At 50.1% G+C, this 19,252-nt stretch overlaps 1 protein-coding gene across 1 annotated transcript in view; it reads right to left on the reverse strand.

Annotated features, from left to right (window-relative positions):
• Positions 1–19,203, reverse strand: part of POMT2 (protein O-mannosyltransferase 2) — a 36,478-nt gene extending 17,275 nt beyond the window's left edge. Inside the window, 6 exon segments of the mRNA XM_029062130.2 lie at positions 1,802–1,961; positions 3,003–3,127; positions 5,687–5,779; positions 7,436–7,540; positions 13,049–13,133; positions 19,007–19,203. Of these exon segments, the coding sequence (XP_028917963.1) occupies positions 1,802–1,961; positions 3,003–3,127; positions 5,687–5,779; positions 7,436–7,540; positions 13,049–13,133; positions 19,007–19,203 (765 nt within the window).
• Between the last annotated feature and the right edge of the window lie 49 nt (positions 19,204–19,252).

Consider the following 19,252-nt stretch of genomic DNA (forward strand, 5'->3'; position numbering starts at 1 on the left):
TGAAATCCGGCCGGGGAGGAAGGCCTGGAAGAGGAAGCTGCGAGGGGTGTCCCCAAGGCCGGGGACAAAGGCCTGGACGAAAAAGGTGTGAGGGGTCCCGGCCTCCCTCAACCCCTCACTCTGCCTCTCCACCCCATTATGTTCCCAAGAGCCCGGGGGAGTGGAAGTAAACAATGGACTCCAAAGGCTCCTGATGGGCTACTATTAAGCAGAGCTCTCCAATTTGGTGGCTCCGGCTGACAGGGAACAACCTACATGAGCAGGGAAACGGGGAGGCCTAGTGGAGAGACCCAGGGCCTGAGAGTCAGAAAGACTGGGGTTCTAATCCTGGTTCCACCAAGTGTCTGCTGTGTGACCTTGGGCAACTCACTTAACTTCTCTGCGCCTGTAAAAGGGGGATTAAGACCGTGAGACCCATGTAGGACAGGAACTGTGTCCAACCCAATTACGTTATATCTATCTCAGTGCTTGGTGCATAGTAAGCGCCTAACAAATACCACAATTATTCAAATTATTATCATTACACAACGCTTCCATCCTGAGCCATGGGCTGATCTGCACTCCCACCAAAAGTGCTAGGTGGATCGATGGAGATGAGGACTGCAGAGAAGAAAAGCCCCGGCTAATTACACAGTATTATTCTAGGTAACTGCCAGGGAACAATAACAGAGAAGCAGGGTGGCCTAATGGAAAGAGCACAAGCTCGGGAGTTAGAAGACCTGGGTGCTTATCTAACTCTGTCTGCTGTGTGAGCTGGGACAAGTCACTTCACTTCTCTAGGCCTCAGCTTTCTTATCTGTAAAATGTGAATACAATTCATGTTCTTTGTTTATTTTTACGGTATTTGCTTGGCACCGCTCCAAGCGCTGGGATAGATGCAAGTTAATCAAGCCAGATACAGTCCCTGTCCCACTTGGGGCTCACAGTCTAAACAGGAGGGAGAACAGCAATTGAATCCCCATTTTACAGTTGAGGAAACGGCCCCAGAGAAGTTAAGTGGCTTGCCCAAGGGACACCATAGGCAATGGCAGGGCCGCGATTTGAACCCAAGTTCTCTGGCTCCCAGGCCCACGCTTTATCCACTAAACCACGCTGTTTCCCTGTTCTCCCTCCTCCTTGGATGGTGATCTCCATGTCGGGCAGGGACTCTGTCCATATTATTAGTTTCTATCTACTCTGACATATAGTACAGTGCTAGGCAAATAGTATGCACTTAAATTCATTCATTCAACTGTATTTATTGAGTGCTTACTATATGCACAGCACTGTACTAAGCGCTTGGGAAGTACGATTCAGCAACAAAGAGAGACAATCCCTGCCCACAATGGGCTCACAGTCTAGAAGGGGGGAGACAGACATCAAAACAAGTAAACAGGCATCAGTAGCATCGTTATAAAATACCACAATTACAGATATTATTACTAATACTGCTCTTTTCACTGCTTTTCTTTGACAGAGCAGTAGTTAAAGTCTTATGGAGCCTTGTAATTCTACGTGTGACCGTCTGTCCACGCCCAAGCTGAACTGAACCAGGGAATTCCCAAGAGGGGAAGCAGATCTGTCCGATTACAAGACTCCCAGGGACACTGCTAGACCCAGAACCCAAATAACCTGTGGACTCCTTTTCTCCCACGCCCCAGCCCCTCCTGCACTCTCCTCTTCACATCTGTCCCTCCGCCCCACCCGGCGATGTTCCTTCCCTGGTCTGAGCCCCTGTGGAGACCTAGGGGCCTCCGATTCCTCATTAAAAGCTACCAAAGAAATCATTCCAGAAGAGAAAAACCCCACTACAGATGCTCACCAGTGTAAGACTGAGGTCTCCCAGCAGTTCCCAAAGGTCTGAAATTGTGTTCAGTCCTACATGCAGGACAATAAAGAGGCCAACGAACTTGACCCCTAGAGCACCGGCCAGACTGGCCCCTGTCAGGGTGAGCCAGAGCCACCACGGGGTAGAGAAGGGCCTGCAGGAGCGACAAGAGATGAGTCAAGGCTCAATCAAGGACACTGATTTAAGGGAAGAGGGAGGGAAGGGAGAAGGGGGGAAGGCAGAAGGGAAAGAAAGCATGTCTCTCTCTCTCCCTCCCTCGTAAACTGGTTCCTCGAAGAGTCTGGCTCAACTACAGCCACTACCCGATAGGAAATGAAAAGAAAATCTGAGGAAGCCTTTCTGCATGGGGTCTGAGCAGCTCGGTTAGCAATGTGGAACAGGGGACTGTGTCTGACTTGATTAGCTTGCATTTGCCCCAGGGCTTCATACAGTGCTTGGCACAGAGTAAACGCTTAACAAATACTATTTAAAAAAAACAACAACAAACCTCCAGGCTGGAGGATTAGCTTCTTTAAATTGGACTAGATTGGTTTGCTGGGGTGGAAGGTGAGCTGGGCAATACTGGCCAAGAAGCAAAGAGTGGGAGAACACAAGTTCTCTGGCTGCTAAGCCATTTCTCTAGGCTGGACCGGACAGATCATCCCCAACACTGCCCCACGCTCTTGAAGAATCCTAGGCCGGACCAGAAGCCCCAGGTCCGTCCCAGGCTCGATTAGATACAAGATAATCAGGTCAGACACAGTCCCCGTCCCACAAGGGGCTCACAGTCTAGGAGAGGTAGAACGGCTATTATTTCCGACTGTAAAGGTGAGGAAACTGAGGCACATAAATGACTTGTCCAAGGTCACAGCAGACAAGTGGCAGAGCCGGGATTAGAACCCAGGTCCTCTGACTCCCTGCCGGTGTTCTTACTACTCGGCCATTTACTTCTCAGTGCCTCAGTTTCCTCATCTGAAAACAGGGATTCGATATCTGTTCTCCCTCCTACTTAGACTGTGAGCTTCACGTGGGTCAGGGACTGTGAGTGGCTGGATTATTTTGGTTCTACCCCTATTATTTAATACAGGGTTTGGCTCAAAGTAAGCGCTTAACCAACACCAAAATTATCATCATCATCATCACCATCATCAAAGGCAAAGCTACGTAGCCGGCTCCCGGAAGGGATTCCACTCACCTGTCCGCACAAGAGTGGTGTTTGACCATGCTCAGCGTGGCAGCCATGATGAAGAACATCAGGATGGGGTCCAGGAGGATATACTGAGATAGAGTGAGGCAACCTGTGTCTGAAAAGCAAGAGGTCTCAGAGACCGGCCAAACCGCAAGTCACTCGATCCCAACCACGGAAACCCACAGCAAAACTGGCAAGGGTCAAACGTGCCCAAGTTTCCACCACACCTGCGATGGTCCCACCGCTCTCCCCGAGTTATCTTTCGGTCTCCTCCCCGGGCTCCACCCTCCCTGTCCTCTCCTCCCTCAAATCCCCACAGATTACCCAGTCTGACCTGCCGGTCCCTAAAACTAATAACTGTGTTGTTGTTTTTAAGTGCTTTGTGCCAAACACTACTCTAAGTACTGAGGTAGGTACAGAGAAGCAACATGGTTTAGTGGAAAGAGCACAGGCTTGGGAGTCTGAGTTGGTGGGTTCTAATCCCGTCCCCACCACTTGTCAGCTGTGTGACTTTGGGCGAGTCACTGCTTCTCTGTGCCTCAGTTACCTCATCTGTAAAATGGGGATTAAGACTGTGAGCCTCGTATGGGACTCCCTGATTACCTTGTATCTACCCCAGTGCTTAGAACAGTGCTTGGCATATAGTAATCGCTTAACAAATACCATCATTATTATTATTATTATTACAAGACAACTGTGTTGGACAAAGTCCCTGTCCCACAAGGAGCTCACAGTCTCAATCCCCATTTTAGAGATGAGGTAACTGAGGCACAGAGAAGTGTAGGGACTTGTCCAAGGTCACACAGCAGACGTGTGACATGTGGCGGAGCTGGAATTAGAACCCACGTCCTCCGACTCCCAGGCCTGTGATGCTTCCACTAGGCCACACTACTTCCCTCCTGCAGCTGTGGGGGGCGGTTCGTGCCTCTTGGCAGTAAGGGGTGCAAAGAGACGGAGTGTCCGCCGGTGTGAGCCGGGGACAGCTGCAAAGTCCGGTCCCCGGGCAGGTCTGTCTCTAACCAGAGGTCGACCACATCAGGGGAGTGGATTCAAGGGGGGAGCCTCCTCAAGGCTAAACTCGGCGAGTCCCCTGAGCAACGATTCCTTTGGAACACAATCCCTCTAGCCTGTAATCTCGTTTGGGCGGGGAACGTGTCTGTACTCTCCCAAGCGCTTAACACAGTGCTCTTCACACTGTAAGCTCTCCATAAATACCGTCACCGACCAGCATTTGGGACCACAGCAAGAGAACATGAGGCTGCTTCAGCTGCCCCATTTAGGACAGGTGGCCTGGAGGCCCCAAATTCACCCCATCAGGGGCAGGACGGGCATCGGAGAAAAACGTGACCTGCCTACGCTCCTGGCTTTGGGCCCACGTGCGGGAGATCTCCTTGCAAGAGCCTCATCCCCTAGATGCGTTGTCCCCGTGCCTCTTTCAGGTGGGGCATCACTGCCGTCAAGGCTGGAACCTTCTCGATTCTTTCGTCACTCAAATCTGCCATCCTGCTGGGGCAGTCAAGCCCTCTTTGCCTACACTGTTTACCATTTATCTGGGGTCGGTGGTGTCAAACCCCAGAACTTTGTATAGCTGGGCTTTGTACTGGAAGAAGACTCCACTGATGGTTAAGTTTCCTAGATGGATTCAAGCCAGACAATCCCAAACATACCGTGCACACATCCAAATAACAAACCTGCTACGTTAATAGGGCACTCTTCTGACCACCATCTAAGAATGCGACCCACAGAGAGAGGATGGCTGCGAGAGCCTGCTATGGGGAGTCCAAGACCTGAGTTCTAATCCCCATGCTGTCGCTTGCCTGTTGTGCGACCTTGGACAAATTGCTTGATTTCTCTGTGCCTCAGTTTCCTCATGAGTAAAAGGGGGATAAAATACCTGTTCCCCCTTCCTCTTCGGTCACGAACCTCACGTGGAACAGGGACTGTGTCTGATCTGATTCCATCTCACATATTAGTGTCTGGCATATATTAAGTGTTTAATAAACATCGTCGTCCTTACTGTGACATCCACGCAAGAGCGATCAGTAGATAGCTGAATCACAAATGTGGAAGGTACAATTCCACAGTCAGTCAGTATTTATTGAGAGTTTACTGTGTGCAGAGCACTGTACTAAGCACTTGGGCGAGTACAATATAACAACATAACACAGTCCCTGCCCACAGTGAGCTTAGAGCCTAGTAGAGGAGACAAACATTAACAGAAATAAATCAATTACAGATACATACATAAGTTCTGTGAGGCTGGGATGGGGGATGAATCAAGGTAGCACGTCAGGGTGACACGGAAGGGATTTGAAGAAAAGGAAAGGAGGGCTTAATCAGGAGAGGCTCCCTGTACCTTTAATAGGGCTTTGAAGGTGAGGGAAAGTAACCTTCTGTCAGATATGAGGAGGGAAGGCTTTCCAGGCCAGAGGCAGGATATAGGCAAGAGGTTGGCGGAGGGATAGATGAGATCGAGGTACAGTGAGAAGGTTGGCGTTAGAGGAGCGAAGTGTGTGGGTTTGGTTGTAGCAGGAGAGTAACGAGGTGAGGTAGGAGGGGGCAAGGTGATGGAGTGCTTTAAACACACCACCCCGAGTCTCAGCCTTAAACAGTTTTGGCTTCACTCCAGGCCGACAGCACACAGGACAGCTCTTTCCACCTGCAAGGGCAACTTACGAAGGTCAGAAGGCAGCCGCCAGCAAGGCCGCAGGTAGGGACTTGGTCAGCTCCAGCACCGTGAGGTAGGCAAAGGGGACCAGCCAGGAGCCCAGGAAAGCACAGAACTAGGCAAGAATGGATGAGAACCATATGAGGTCAACTGGTCAGAGAACCAGCCAAAAGCATTAGGGTCATCTCATAATCCTGTAACCTCTGGGCACTGGGAAGATCCTATTTCAGACCAGCTCATTCAGATGGAGCACCTGACATTTTGGGGTTTCCATTAGGAATGTTGGCAAGGGTGGGGTTCCTCTACAAATCCCACCCTGCCATCGCTGTATCTCTCAATGAAGGGAGAGGGCACTAGGCAAGGAATCCAGGGACCCGGGCTGGTACTCCCTGATATGCCACTATGAATGATTTCATCCCTCCATGTCTTAATCTTCCCATCTATAAAGTAGGGGCGCCGTGAAGGCTACTGGGAGAATAAAGGAGACAAAGAACTCTTTGCAGAGAAATGCTGCATGGGCTCATTATTAAATGGCACTGAGCACTGTGATTCTTCCTGAAGAAAAACACAGGCAGTGGTGTTTCTCACATTCTCACTGACTCGCCCCATCCTTCCAAAACACCAGCTGAGCACAATGGCCCCGGGGGAGGGACGGGACCTCTGGATGAATGTCGGCATCTACATCTGGTGTCCACTTTGGATAACCAAAGGGAGGCGGGCCAGATTGAGGAATTAGTTCAATTCAGAGTCGGTCACCTGACTGAGAAAAATCTTCCCAAGATCAGGAGCGATCACAAAACGAGGCTGGTGACAGCATTTCAGGACCCTGGTATGAAAAGTGCTAAAGATCATATTGGGTTCCCACATTTTAAGCTGCAAGTTCACCAGCTGGGATTTTTTTTAAAAAAAAAAGTTATTTTTTAAGCGCTTACTATGTGCCAAACACTGTATTGAGCTCTGGGGCAGATACAAGATCATCAGGTTGGATACAGCCCAAGTCCCATAAGGGGCTCCCAATCTTAATCCTCATTTTACAGATGAGGGACCTGAGGCCCAGAGAAGTTAAGTGGTTGGCCCAAGGTCACTCAGCAGATAAGTGGAAAAACTGGGATTAGAACCTCTAACTCTGAGGCCCGTGCTGCTTTCACACTGCTTCGACTTGATCGAGTTTTCTGTTCTGTTTGGTGCTTGAGACTCAGGAGGGAGCCACATGGTTGTGGTGAAAGAATTTAGGCCTGTATGTCTGGAGGGCCGGTTCAAGCCCCAGCCCTGTCACTGGTCTACTTTGTTACCTTGGGCAAGTCACAACCTCTCATTCTCTATTTTCTCATCCGTAAAATGGGAAGAAGATGACTGCAAGCCCCTTGTGGGGCAGGGCCTGTGTCCAATCTGATAATCTTGACTCCACCCCAGTGTTTAGTGCATAGTAAGTGCTCAATAAACACCATTACATTAATAATAATTATTCACAATAACGATGATAATAATAATAAGGCCAAGGATGTTTAACCATGAAACTCCAAGAGATGAGGTTTTTTCCTCTGTATAACCCTTAGCCCAATTCCCCTTTCAGTCGGAGATGAACAGCTCTGGGCAGGTGCAAAGGACAAAGGAAAGGTTCGACATCCATCCCAAAACCTGTAACAAATCGGTAGATCTCTCTACTGGCCCAGGTCACTCTGATTATTCTTAGCCAAGAGTTAGGGCAGAAGGTAAGAATGGTTTAAGCCAGCTGGTTTCCCAGTCCCTAGTTTGGCTATCATGGTCTTACCCCTCTCATCCCCACATAGCTGTGATGTTCGTATCGGTCCCCTGGCTTCTGGAAAGGGAAGGTGCCATCATAGCCGCTCAAATAGCCAGCTAGTCCTATCAGCATCTGGGGAGAACAAAAGAGCAGAAGAAACACCTGACTGGGGCCGGCCGGTGGTCCATCCGGCCAGCTCCGACCTGTGAGAACGGAGGTAGCCAAGAGTCCACTTTGCCCTCCTTCCACGAGCCTCAGGGTTAGGAAGGGTCCATCTGACAACCCGCCACTTTCTTCCTGCCAAGCCCTCCATATGGACATCCCTCTATTTATGTAGCCCTTCTCCATTTTCTACTGCCCCTACCTTTCCCCTCTACATCCCTTCTATCTTGTCTAATAGCCCCTGCGGATCTCCTGTCCGCAAACATATCCATAATCCCTCTGTAACCTGTCCTATTTGACCCCGACAGCAACCTGAGGTAGCGATTTCCTTACAGTTATCCATGGCTGTGTGATGCACCTCCCTCTCTCAGCTCCATCTACCGCCCTCGAGCTTCAGTACATGCCTCCTGGCTTTAAGGGATTTGCCCTCTGCATTCTTCTGGATTTTGTAAACTACAGTTATCAGCCCCACGCCCATAGACGGGGAAGACAAAAAGTGAGAGACAGAGAGAGGCATTAAGGCGATGAGTTTTCCTCCTCCCTGTACTCCAGCCGGACCCACGGCCTCAAGCCCCCCAGTGTCGTGGACGTGAAGGTCCACTGACCAACCTCGATGGTCTTTCATGCTGCTGCTGCAGAGTTTACAGACCTCTATCTCGGACCTCAGTGTTGAAAACGAGTGTTCTCTATGCCAAGGGCTCGTAGGAATGAGAAATGGGACAGGACTGGGGTCTGTGGGGGAAGCCCCTAGGATCTGGGCAAGCTGCATCGATTAGACTGTAAGCCTGTCAAAGGGCAGGGACTGTCTCTATCTGTTACCGATTTGTCCATTCCAAGCACTTAGTACAGTGCTCCGCACATAGTAAGGGCTCAATAAATATTATTGAATGAATGAATATTTTGAAAAGATGGGTGCCTAATAGGTGAAAGGGCAATCTTATGTGCAGGAGAATGAGCAGCGCTGCCCTTCGGCCTCATTTTGTTTGCTGGGGAAATGGGGGAAGGCAGCAGAGATGGAACCATTGCCAAGATCCACCCTTTCCTCTCCATCCAAACTGCTACCGTGCTGGTACTAGCTCTAATAATATCCCGACTGGATTATTGTGTCAGGCTCCTCTCAGATCTCTCTTCCTCCTGTCTCTCCCCACTCTAGTCTATTCTTCATTCCGCTGCCCAGAATCATCTCTCTACAGAAATGCTCTGGACATGTCCCTCCCCTCCTCAAAAACCTCCAGTGGTTGCTTACCAACCTTCGCATGAAACAAAAACTCCTCACTCTTGGCTTCAAAGGACTCCATCACCTTGCCCCCTCTTCCCTCACCTCCCTTCTCTCCTTCTACTGCCCACCCCGTCCACTCCGCTCCTCTGCTGCTCACCTAATCCCGGTCCCCCATTCGCGCCCGTCCGTCAATCCCTGGCCCACATCCTACCGCTGTCCTAGAATGCCCTCCCTCCTCACATCCAGTGGTTGCCTATCGACCTCCGCTCCAAACAAAAACTCCTCACTCTAGGCTTCAAGGCTCTCCATCACCTTGCCCCTTCCTACCTCTCCTCCCTTCTCTCTTTCTACCGCCCACCCCGCACGCTCCGCTCCTCTGCCGCCCACCTCCTCGCCGTCCCTCGGTCTCGCCTATCCCGCCGTCGACCCCTGACCCCTGGGTCACGTCCTCCCGCGGTCCTGGAACACCCTCCCTCCTCACCTCCGCCAAACTGATTCTCTTTCCCTCTTCAAAACCTTACTTAAAAATCACCTCCTCCAAGAGGCGTTCCCAGACTGAGCTCCTCTTCCCCCTCTACTCCCTCTGCCATCCCCCCTTTACCTCTCCGCAGCTAAAGCCTCATTTTCCCCTTTTCCCTCTGCTCCTCCACCTCTCCCTTCCCATCCCCACAGCACTGTACTCGTCCGCTCGACTGTATATATTTTCGTTACCCTATTTATTTTGTTAATGAATTGTACATCGCCTTGATTCTATTTAGTTGCCATTGTTTTTACGAGATGTTCTTCCCCTTGACGCTGTTTAGTGCCATCGTTCTTGTCTGTCCGTCTCCCCCGATTAGACTGTAAGCCCGTCAAACGGCAGGGACTGTCTCTATCTGTTGCCGACTTGTTCATCCCAAGCGCTTAGTACAGTGCTTTGCACATAGTAAGCGCTCAATAAATACTATTGAATGAATGAATCCACCAAACTAACTCTCTTCCCCTCTTCAAAGCCCTACTGAGAGCTCACCTCCTCCAGGAGGCCTTCCCAGACTGAGCCCCCCTTTCCCTCTGCTCCTCCTCATTCCTTCTCCCGCCCTCTGCTCTTCCCCTTCCCCTCCCCTCAGCACTGTGCATATTTGTATATATTATCCATTACTTTATTTTGTTAATGATGTGTATATATCTTTGATTCTATTTATTTTGATGATATCTATGCCTGACTACCTGTTTTGTTCTGCTGTCTGTCTCCTCCGTTTAGATTATGAGTCCATTACTGGGCAGGGATTGTCTCTATCTGTTGCCAAATTGTACATTGCAAGCGCTTAGTACAGTGCTCTGCACATAGTAAGCACGCAATAAATACTATTGAATGAATGAATGTCCTTATCCACGTGTTCCATTCCTTCCAGGCTGGGCTGGGGAAAGGGAACAAAGCCATTCGGGCTTTAGGAAAAGGAACCACGGTGAGGAGGAGCACGGCCTAGTGAATAAAGCATAGGCCTGAGAGTCAGAAGGACCAGGGTTCTAATTTCGGCTCTGCCACTTGCCTGCTGTGGGACCTTGGGCAAATCACTTCACTTTGCCTTGGTTACCTCATCTGTGAGCACCACATGTGACCGGAACTGTGTCTAACCTGATTAGCTTGTATCTACTCCAGTGTTTAGTACAGTGCCCAGCACATAGGAAGTGCTTAACAAATGCCTTTTTTTCTTTTTTCTTTTTATAAAAAAAAAGGGAAAAAAGGTTGTGGGGTTGGGAAGAGACAGGAAGGCGATCAATAGAAGAAGAGCAGGGAGAACAAAAGAGAGAATCTTCAAAGGACAGAGGCAGAGAGAGACCAGAGCTTTCTTCTCACTAGGCTTTGCTGTGAATTGCTCTTAATTCCAAAAGAAATTGCTGACAAACACAAAGCGCCCTGCCTGTCTTCTCAAACCTAAATCACTTGGATTTGCATCCTTTATTCAACCCATCCTTAGCCCCAAAGCACTTACGTACATCTGTAATTTACTTAATGTCTGCCTCCCCCTCTAGACTTTAAGCTTGTTGTATTTAGTGCTTAGTATAGTGCTCTGCACACAGGAAGTGCTCAATAGATACGATTGAATGAATGAATGGGGAAGGACTGTGTATCCCAACTCTGCTGTACTGTAATCTCCCAAGCAGTCAAGCAACCAGTCGTATTTATTGAGCACTTACTAAGTGTTTGGGAGAATACAACAGAATTAGCAGACACCTTCCCTGCCCTTATGAACTCTACACAGAGTAAGCATCCAAAAAATACAACCGACTGATTGATAAAGCAATCAGGACAAGGTTTGCGTTTTCTAATAATACACCAAACTCTACTGCCCTGTTTGAAATGCCTTTGGGAGAGGAGCAGTGTGGCCCAGTGGGAAGAGCATAGGCCTGGGAGTGAGGAGACTTGGGTTTTAATCCTGCCCCTGCCACTTGCCTGCTACGTGACCTTGGGTATGTTTCTTTACTTCTCTGGGCCTTGGTTTTCTCATCTGCAAAGTGGAGATGAAATCACCGCTTCCCTTCCTCTTCAACTGTGTGAAATAGGGACTGTGTCTGATCTGATGACCTCGTAACTACCCTTGTGCTGGGCATGCAGTAAGTGCTTAACAAATACTCGTATTATTATTATTAATGAATCAAGCCATCCTACCCAGACACCCCTTTCAGCCTGTAGGCAATTGTCCTGGCAGCAGCTGAAATATCAAGTTTGACACAAATAGCATAACAAAGCTGTAGACTGTAAGCTCGTTGTGAGCAGGGAATGTGTCTGTTATAATGTCATATTGTACTCTCCCAAGCACTTAATGCAGCACTCTTCATGAGGCAGGCATTCAATAAATATGATTGATTGATTGATTGAAGATTTCCAAAGAGAAATTAGCTGGAAGGGTCCCTGGCCTTGTGTGCACGGAAATGGAACGTGGCATGGTCACACAGGGTGACCTTTTCTAATAACAATGTCGCTTCTGAGTCCTGAGAGGATTTATCTCATCTGGGCCACCGGCATGCCCATTTTTCAGACAGGCTTAATTTCTTTCTCAGGCAATCAATTGAGCACTGACTGTGTGCAGAGCACTGTACTAAGCGCTTGGGAGGGTGGGCTGTCACAGAGTTGGTAGACACATTCCCTACCGACAGCGAGCTTGTGGTCTAGAGGGGGGAGATGTGGAAAGCCCAGAGAGAGCCTCTCTTTGAATTCCAGAATGTGCAGCCCGAATTCTGGGAAAGTAGGACTCCTCCACAGATGAAACAAATGAGATTCCCCAAGGCCCTCATGTTGCTTTAATATAAGGTGCCAAAAGAATAGCTTGGGCATCATCAGAGGCGTCTTCATCAGGTCAAATTCAGTGTATTCCCCATGAGTTTCCTCTAACCTCAGAGACACGAGGAGGTGAAACTGCAGCTTTACTGCTCTGAACTCCCTGCTGCTCGAGAAAGACATCTGAGGCTGTACATCCGAAACCGCCCTGTGAATCTGCACTCCAGCCCTGCAGATGGACAGGCCGATTCAAGTCCAAACATTCTTTCAGGACTGGAATGCCCCAGCCAGAGATATTCAACTAAGTCTGTGAGCTGGGGAGATCGGAGACTCTCAATATATGAGTAAGGTGCCTGCTTGGAGAAAGCGCTTTGTTTCTGTTCCTCAAAAAAAAAAAGTTATTTCACCTGACTCATTCTGCATCTGAAGAACCCTCCCCACCATTAGAAACCACCTATCTGCTGCCATTCTCATTCCTCCTCACTGTCTCATTCTGACAGAAGGAACCAAGCACTTTCTAGAAAGAAAAAAGAAAATTGCAGAAGGCTGTATGTCCCTCTGCCCAGGAAGAAGATAGTGTTTCGCACCCATTCCTCCCTCATAGTAGAACAACTGGCAAGGGAATGTTGAGGGGAGAAAGGAGAAGCAGTGTGGCCCAGTGAAAAGAGCTCGAGCCTGGGAGTCGGAGGATCTGGGTTCTAATCCCCGCTGTGCTACTGGCCTGCTGGGTGACCTTGGCCAAGTCACTTCACTTCACCTTGCCTCAGTTCCTCTGTCAAGTGGGGATTAAATTCCTGTTCTCCCGCTCCCTAAATGTGGATGGGGACTTTGTCCAACCAATCTTATACCTACCCAGAGCTTAGAACAGTGCCTGGTACACAGTAAGGACTTAAATACCACAATTATTACGGTAACGCATGCCTCCCCAGTCCCCTCAAGCCTAGCTGGGACGGACAGCCGTGGACAGAGATTCCCCAGTGCAGAGAGTAGAGCTCCTTACCTTCCCCAGGGGTGGGTGGACATCAAAAAAAAAGGTGCGATTGATGTAGTAACTTCCCATTTTTCCAAAGTGTGTCTCGTCCCAACTAGAGGAAGAACAAAAGGGAAAAGTGATTTGGGGGTGGCAGCAGGCAAACCGCAGCCTTCAACTGAACTCGTCTGAAAAGCCCCAGGACCCAGCGTAGGCGCGGTATCGCAGCGGCTGGGAGAAGCGAGGCTCGTCGACCTTCTCCTCCTGCAAGTTTTGGCCCAGCAAAACCAACAGAGTGCTGATCTCATTCAATCGTATCTATTGAGCGCTTACTGTCCACTGACCCTGTGATCCTCAGTCAGACCTTCCCAAGGTTAAAAAGGAAACCAAACGCAGACTTGCAAAATGTGCTTCTCCTCTTCTCGTGAAACATGCAAGCTTTGAGAGCAAAACCCGCACAGCTCCTGTATACCTTGGGAATATAGTGGGTTAGGTGCAGTGTTGCCTAGTGGAGAGAGCATGGGTCTGGGAGTCAGGAGACCTGGGTACTTAAAGCTCACCTCCTCCAAGAGGCCCTCCCAGACTGAGCTCCCCTTTTCCCTCTGCTCCCCCTCTACCCCCCCTTCACCTCTCCTCAGCTAAGCCCTCTTTTCCCCTCTTTCCCTCTGCTCCTCCCCCTCCCCTCAGCACTGTACTCATCCGCTCAACTGTATTTTCATTACCCTATTTATTTTGTTAATGAGATGTACATTACCTTGATTCTATTTATTTGCTATTGTTTTAATGAGATGTACATCCCCTTGATTCTATTTATTGCTATTGTTCTTATCTGTCCGTCTCCCCCAATTAGACCATAAGCCCGTCAAAGGGCAGGGACTGTCTCTATCTGTTACCGATTTGTACATTCCAAGCTCTTATTACAGTGCTCTGTACATAGTAAGCGCTCAATAAATACTACTGAATGAATGAATGAATCCTGGCTCTACCACTTGCCTGCTGGGTGACTTTTAGGCAAGTCACTTAATTTCTCCATGTCTCCGTTTTCTTATCTGAAAATGGGGATCAATCATCTGGTCTGCCTCTCCGTTTGACTGTGAGCTCCTCGTGGGGCAGGGACTGTGCCCCACCTCATTAACCTGTATCTATCTAGCACTCAGTACAGTGATTGGCATATGATAACATGCTCGATAGATACCACTATTACTATTATTAAACACAGCCCAGCAGTGGTATTTATTGAGTACTTACTGTGTGCAGGGCACAGTACTAAACTCTTGGGAAAGAACAATACAACAGGTTGGTAGATGTGACCCCTACCCAGAAATTAGAGTCAACTGGGGGGGGGGGGGGTGAGATTAGAATAGATTAGGGATAGGGGAAATATAAGAATATTTACATAAGCATTTTGGGTTGGGGAATCAAAGTGCTTAAGAGATGCACAACCAATTGCATAATGTTCACAGAAGGGTGGGCGGATAGAGGAAATAAGGGGCTTATTTGTTTCCACCTCCTCATCTGAGAGGAAGGATGTGATTTTAGGAAGGTTTTGAAGGTGGTGGACTGTCAGATATGAAGGGGGTGGGAATTCTGGGCCCCAGAGAGAACATGAGCAAGAGGTGATAATAATAATAACAACAGTATTCAGTAAGCACCAACTATGTGCAGGTACTGTACTAAGCACTGGGATGGATACAAGCTAAAATCGGATTGGACACGGTCCCTGTCCCACGTGGGGCTCATAGTCTCAATCCCTCTTTTACAGATGAGGTAACTGAGACACAGAGAAGTGAAGTGGCTTGCCCAAGGTCACACAGCAGACCTGAGATTAGAACCCGCGGCCTTTTGATTCCCAGGCCCATGCTCTATCAACTACACCATGCTGGAGGCGGTAGGACGGATGATATCGGGGTACGGAGAGTAGACGGGTGTCAGAGGAGCGGAGTGTGAGGTCAATATTCCGCTCCTGTATACGAAGCGCCGTCAGACACCCTCCCTTGACTCTAGAAGCAGAAGAGCCAGCATTGGTACAGCCAGTAATTGTGCACTCCCCAGTGCGAGGGAAGCAAATCCAACTCTTGAAAAGACTCTTCCATTCTTCTCTGCCCAGCAGCCACTGTGTAGCCACCTGACCGATACTACCTCTCCTCCCATCTCTCTTTCTACTGCCCATCCCGCACGCTCTGCTCCTCTGCCGCCCACCTTCTCACCATCCCCCGTCGACCCCTGGCCCACGTCCTCCCCTGGCCCACGTCCTCCCGCGGTCCTGGAACGCCCTCCCTCCTCACCTCCGCCAAACTGATTCTCTTCCCCTCTTCAAAACCCTACTTAAAACTCACCTCCTCCAAGAGGCCTTCCCAGACTGAGCTTCCCCTTTTCCCTCTGCTCTCCCTCTACACCCCCCTTCACCTCTCCTCAGCTAAGCCCTCTTTACCCCCTTTCCCTCTGCTCCTCCCCATCTCCCGTCCCCTCCCCTCAGCACTGTACTCATCCGCTCAACTGTATATATTTTCATTACCCTATTTATTTTATTAATGAGATGTACATCACCTTGATTCTATTTATTTGCCATTGTTTTAATGAGATGTTCATCCCCTTGATTCTATTTATTGCTATTGTTTTTGTCTGTCTCCTCCGATTAGACTGTAAGCCTGTCAAAGAGCAGGGACTGTCTCTGTTACCAATTTGTATATTCCAAGCGCTTAGTACAGTGTTCTGCACATAGTAAGCGCTCAATAAATACTATTGAATGAATGACTACTTTTCTCCCTCACAGATGAGTACTAACTCCCAGTTTTCTCTCTTCCCAATTAAATGCCCGCTTGATATTTAACTTAGAGAAAAGCAGCATGGCCTAACGGAAAGAGCCCGGGCCTGGGAGTCCGAGGACCTGGGTTCTAATCCCGACTCCACCACGTTGGCTGGGGGACCTTGGGCAAGTCACTTCACTCCTCTTAGTTACCTCATCCGGAAAATGGGGATTAAGACTGTGAGGCCCATGTGGGACAGGGCCTGGGTCCTACTTGATTAGCTTGTACCTACCCCGGCGCTCAGTATGGTGCCTGGCACATAGGAAGCGCTTAATAAATACCATATAAAAAAGACTTTGGGAGGCGAGAGGCTGAAATCCACCACCCATCTCTTTTCCCAGGCCTGTCGTCAGACCTAGCCTTCCGGCATCAAGTCTTGGCTCTTCCTTGCCGTTAGAACTGCCTCCATTCCATGGGTGAGGGAGCAAGGGCAGATCTTTTGGCAATCCCCTCCGAAGGGCGGAAGCCGTGTGGCCCAGCGGAAAGCGTGTGGGTTTGGGGGTCAGAGGACCTGGGTCCTAATCCAGCTCCACCACCTGCCTACTCTGTGACCTTGTGTGAGCCTGCTGTGTGAGTCAATGAACCTCGCTGGGACTCAGTTTCTTCTTCTGTAAAATACCTGTCCCATCCACATCCTCCCCCCACCACACACACACACACACACACACACACACACACACACACACACCCTTAGACTGTGAGCACCACGTGGGACAGGGAACTTATCTGATCTGATTATCTTGTATTCACCCCTCAAAGCACATAAATACCCCTATTTAAAGGCAAAGATCTGGGACTTAGAAGAACTGGTTTCTAATCCCAGCTCTGCCCCTTTCCTGCAATGTGACCTTGAGCAACTTCTCTGTGCCTCGGTTTCCTCACCTGTAAAATGGGTGTTCAATACCTGTCCGCCCTCCTACTTTGAGGACTGAGCCATTGCTATTGTTCTTGTCTGTCCGTCTCCCCCGATTAGACTGTAAGCCCGTCAAAGGCCAGGGACCACCTCTATCTGTTACCGATTTGTACATTCCAAGCACTTAGTACAGTGCTCTAAACATAGTAAGCGCTCAATAAATACTACTGAAATGAATGAATGCGGGACAGCGTCCAATGTGATTAATTTATAGCCACTCCAGTGCTGAGAAAAGTGCTTCCCACAAAGTAAACGCTTAGGAAATGCCATCACCACTAAAAGGACCCAGGAAGACTAGAAATCGAATTGCAAAAACTAGATTCCTCTCCTACCGACGTGAAATTAAGGACACTGGGGGTGGAAGAGACACGGAGACTCTTAGACTTTGAGCTCAAGATTGGGTCCAACCAGATTAGCCTGCATCTACCCCAGAGTTTAGAACAGTGCTTGGCACATAGTAAGCGCTGAAATGGCTCAGTGGCAGGAGCACGGCCTTTGGAGAGGACATGAGTTCTAATCTCTACTCTGCTGCTTGACTGCTGTGTGACCTTGGGCAAGCCACTTAACTTCTCTGTGCCTCAGTTACCTCATGTATCAAATGGGGACTGAAACTGTGAGCTCTACGTGGGACAATCTGATTACCTTGTATGTATCCCAGTGCTTAGAACAGTGCTTGGCACATAGCGCTGAAATTCCATCATTATGAGACGCAGCGTGGCTTAGTGGAAAGAGCACGGGCTTGCAAGTCGGAGGATGTGGGTTCTAATCCTGACTCTGCCACTTGTCTGCTGTGTGACCTTATGCAAGTCACCTCACTTCTCTGTGCCTCAGTTACCTCATCTGTCAAATGGGGATTAAGACTGGGATCCCCTCATGGGACAAGCTGATTACCTTGCATCTACCCCAGCGCTTAGTACAGTGCTTGACACATAGTAAGCACTTAACAAATACCATCATTATAATTATTATTATCTTAGAGGTCACCATCGGGTGGCCTAGGATTAAGGCGGTTTGGCCAGCAGAAGGTCATCGCTCCCAACGTCCGCCTCAGAAGCAGCCTGATCTAGTGGCAAAAGCGCGGGCTTGGGAGTCAGAGGTTATGGGTTCTAATCCCAACTCCGCTACTTACCAGCTGTGTGACCTTGGGCAAGTCACTTCACTTCTCTGGGCCTCAGTTCCCTCATCTGACAAAAGGGGAATGAAGACCGTGAGCCCCACGGGCAGTGGGGGGCAACTTAATAATAATGTTGGTATTTGTTAAGCGCTTACTATGTGCAGAGCACTGTTCTAAGCGCTGGGGTAGAGACAGGGGAATGAGGTTGTCCCACGCGAGGCTCACAGTTAATCCCCATTTTACAGATGAGGGAACTGAGGCCCAGAGAAGTGAAGTGACTTGCCTACAGTCACCCAGCTGACAAGTGGCAGAGCCGGGAGTCGAACTCATGACCTCTGAATCCGAAGCCCAGGCTCTTTTCCACCGAGCCACGCTGACCTATCTACCCCAGCGCTTAGAAGAGTGCTTGGCACAAACACCATCCTTAATATTATTCATTATTATTTATTACCCTATTTATGTTGTTAGTGAGGTGCACCTCCCCTTGATTCTATGTATCATGATGATGTGCTCTTGTCTTTGTTTTGTTCTCTTTTGCTCTGCCGTCTGTCCCCCCCAGACAGACGCTTAACCAATACCAACATTATTATTATTACTATTATTATTAGACTGCGATGGTCAGGGATGGTCTCTCTCTGTTGCCCAACTGTCCGCTCCAAGCGCTTAGTCCAGTGCTCTGCATAGTCAGCGCTCAATCAATACTATTGAATGAATGAATGACTGACTGAAATACGATGGTCAGACAGCCCACTTTGCCCTGCTCCAGCTGCAGCTTGCAGGCCAGAAGCTCGTGCGTCCGGGCTGGCCCGTCAGTCAGGGCCGTCGGCCAATCGGAAGGGCCGGGCCCCGCCCGTCGGCCAATCGGAAGGGCCGGGCCCCGCCCGTCGGCCAATCGGAAGGGCCGGGCCCCGCCCGTCGGCCAATCGGAAGGGCCGGGCCCCGCCCGTCGGCCAATCGGAAGGGCCGGGCCCCGCCCGTCGGCCAATCGGAAGGGCCGGGCCCCGCCCGTCGGCCAATCGGAAGGGCCGGGCCCCGCCCGTCGGCCAATCGGAAGGGCCGGGCCCCGTCCTCCCGTTGCCATGGCGCCGCGGCGTCTCTCTCTCTCTCTCTCCCTCCCTCCCTCCCTCCCCCCCCGCCCCTCCCCCTCCGCTCACCAGACGTGGGGCGGCTCCGGCAGGCGGTGGAAGCGGGTGGCGAAGGCCGAGAGCGTCACGAGAGCCAGCGGGATCCAGCCCGCCGCCGGCCCGCCGCGGCCCACTGCCTTCCCGGCCGGCCCCGCCGACCCCTTGCCCCAGCGGCCCCGCCGGAGGCGCGGCCCGGCCTCTGCTACCCCTGCCCCCCGCCCCGGCATCCTCCTCCTCCTCCCGCTGCGGGCCCCGGGGTCAAACCACGGGCTCCTC

Source organism: Ornithorhynchus anatinus, chromosome 1, assembly GCF_004115215.2.
Source record: "Ornithorhynchus anatinus isolate Pmale09 chromosome 1, mOrnAna1.pri.v4, whole genome shotgun sequence".
NCBI lineage: Eukaryota > Metazoa > Chordata > Mammalia > Monotremata > Ornithorhynchidae > Ornithorhynchus > Ornithorhynchus anatinus.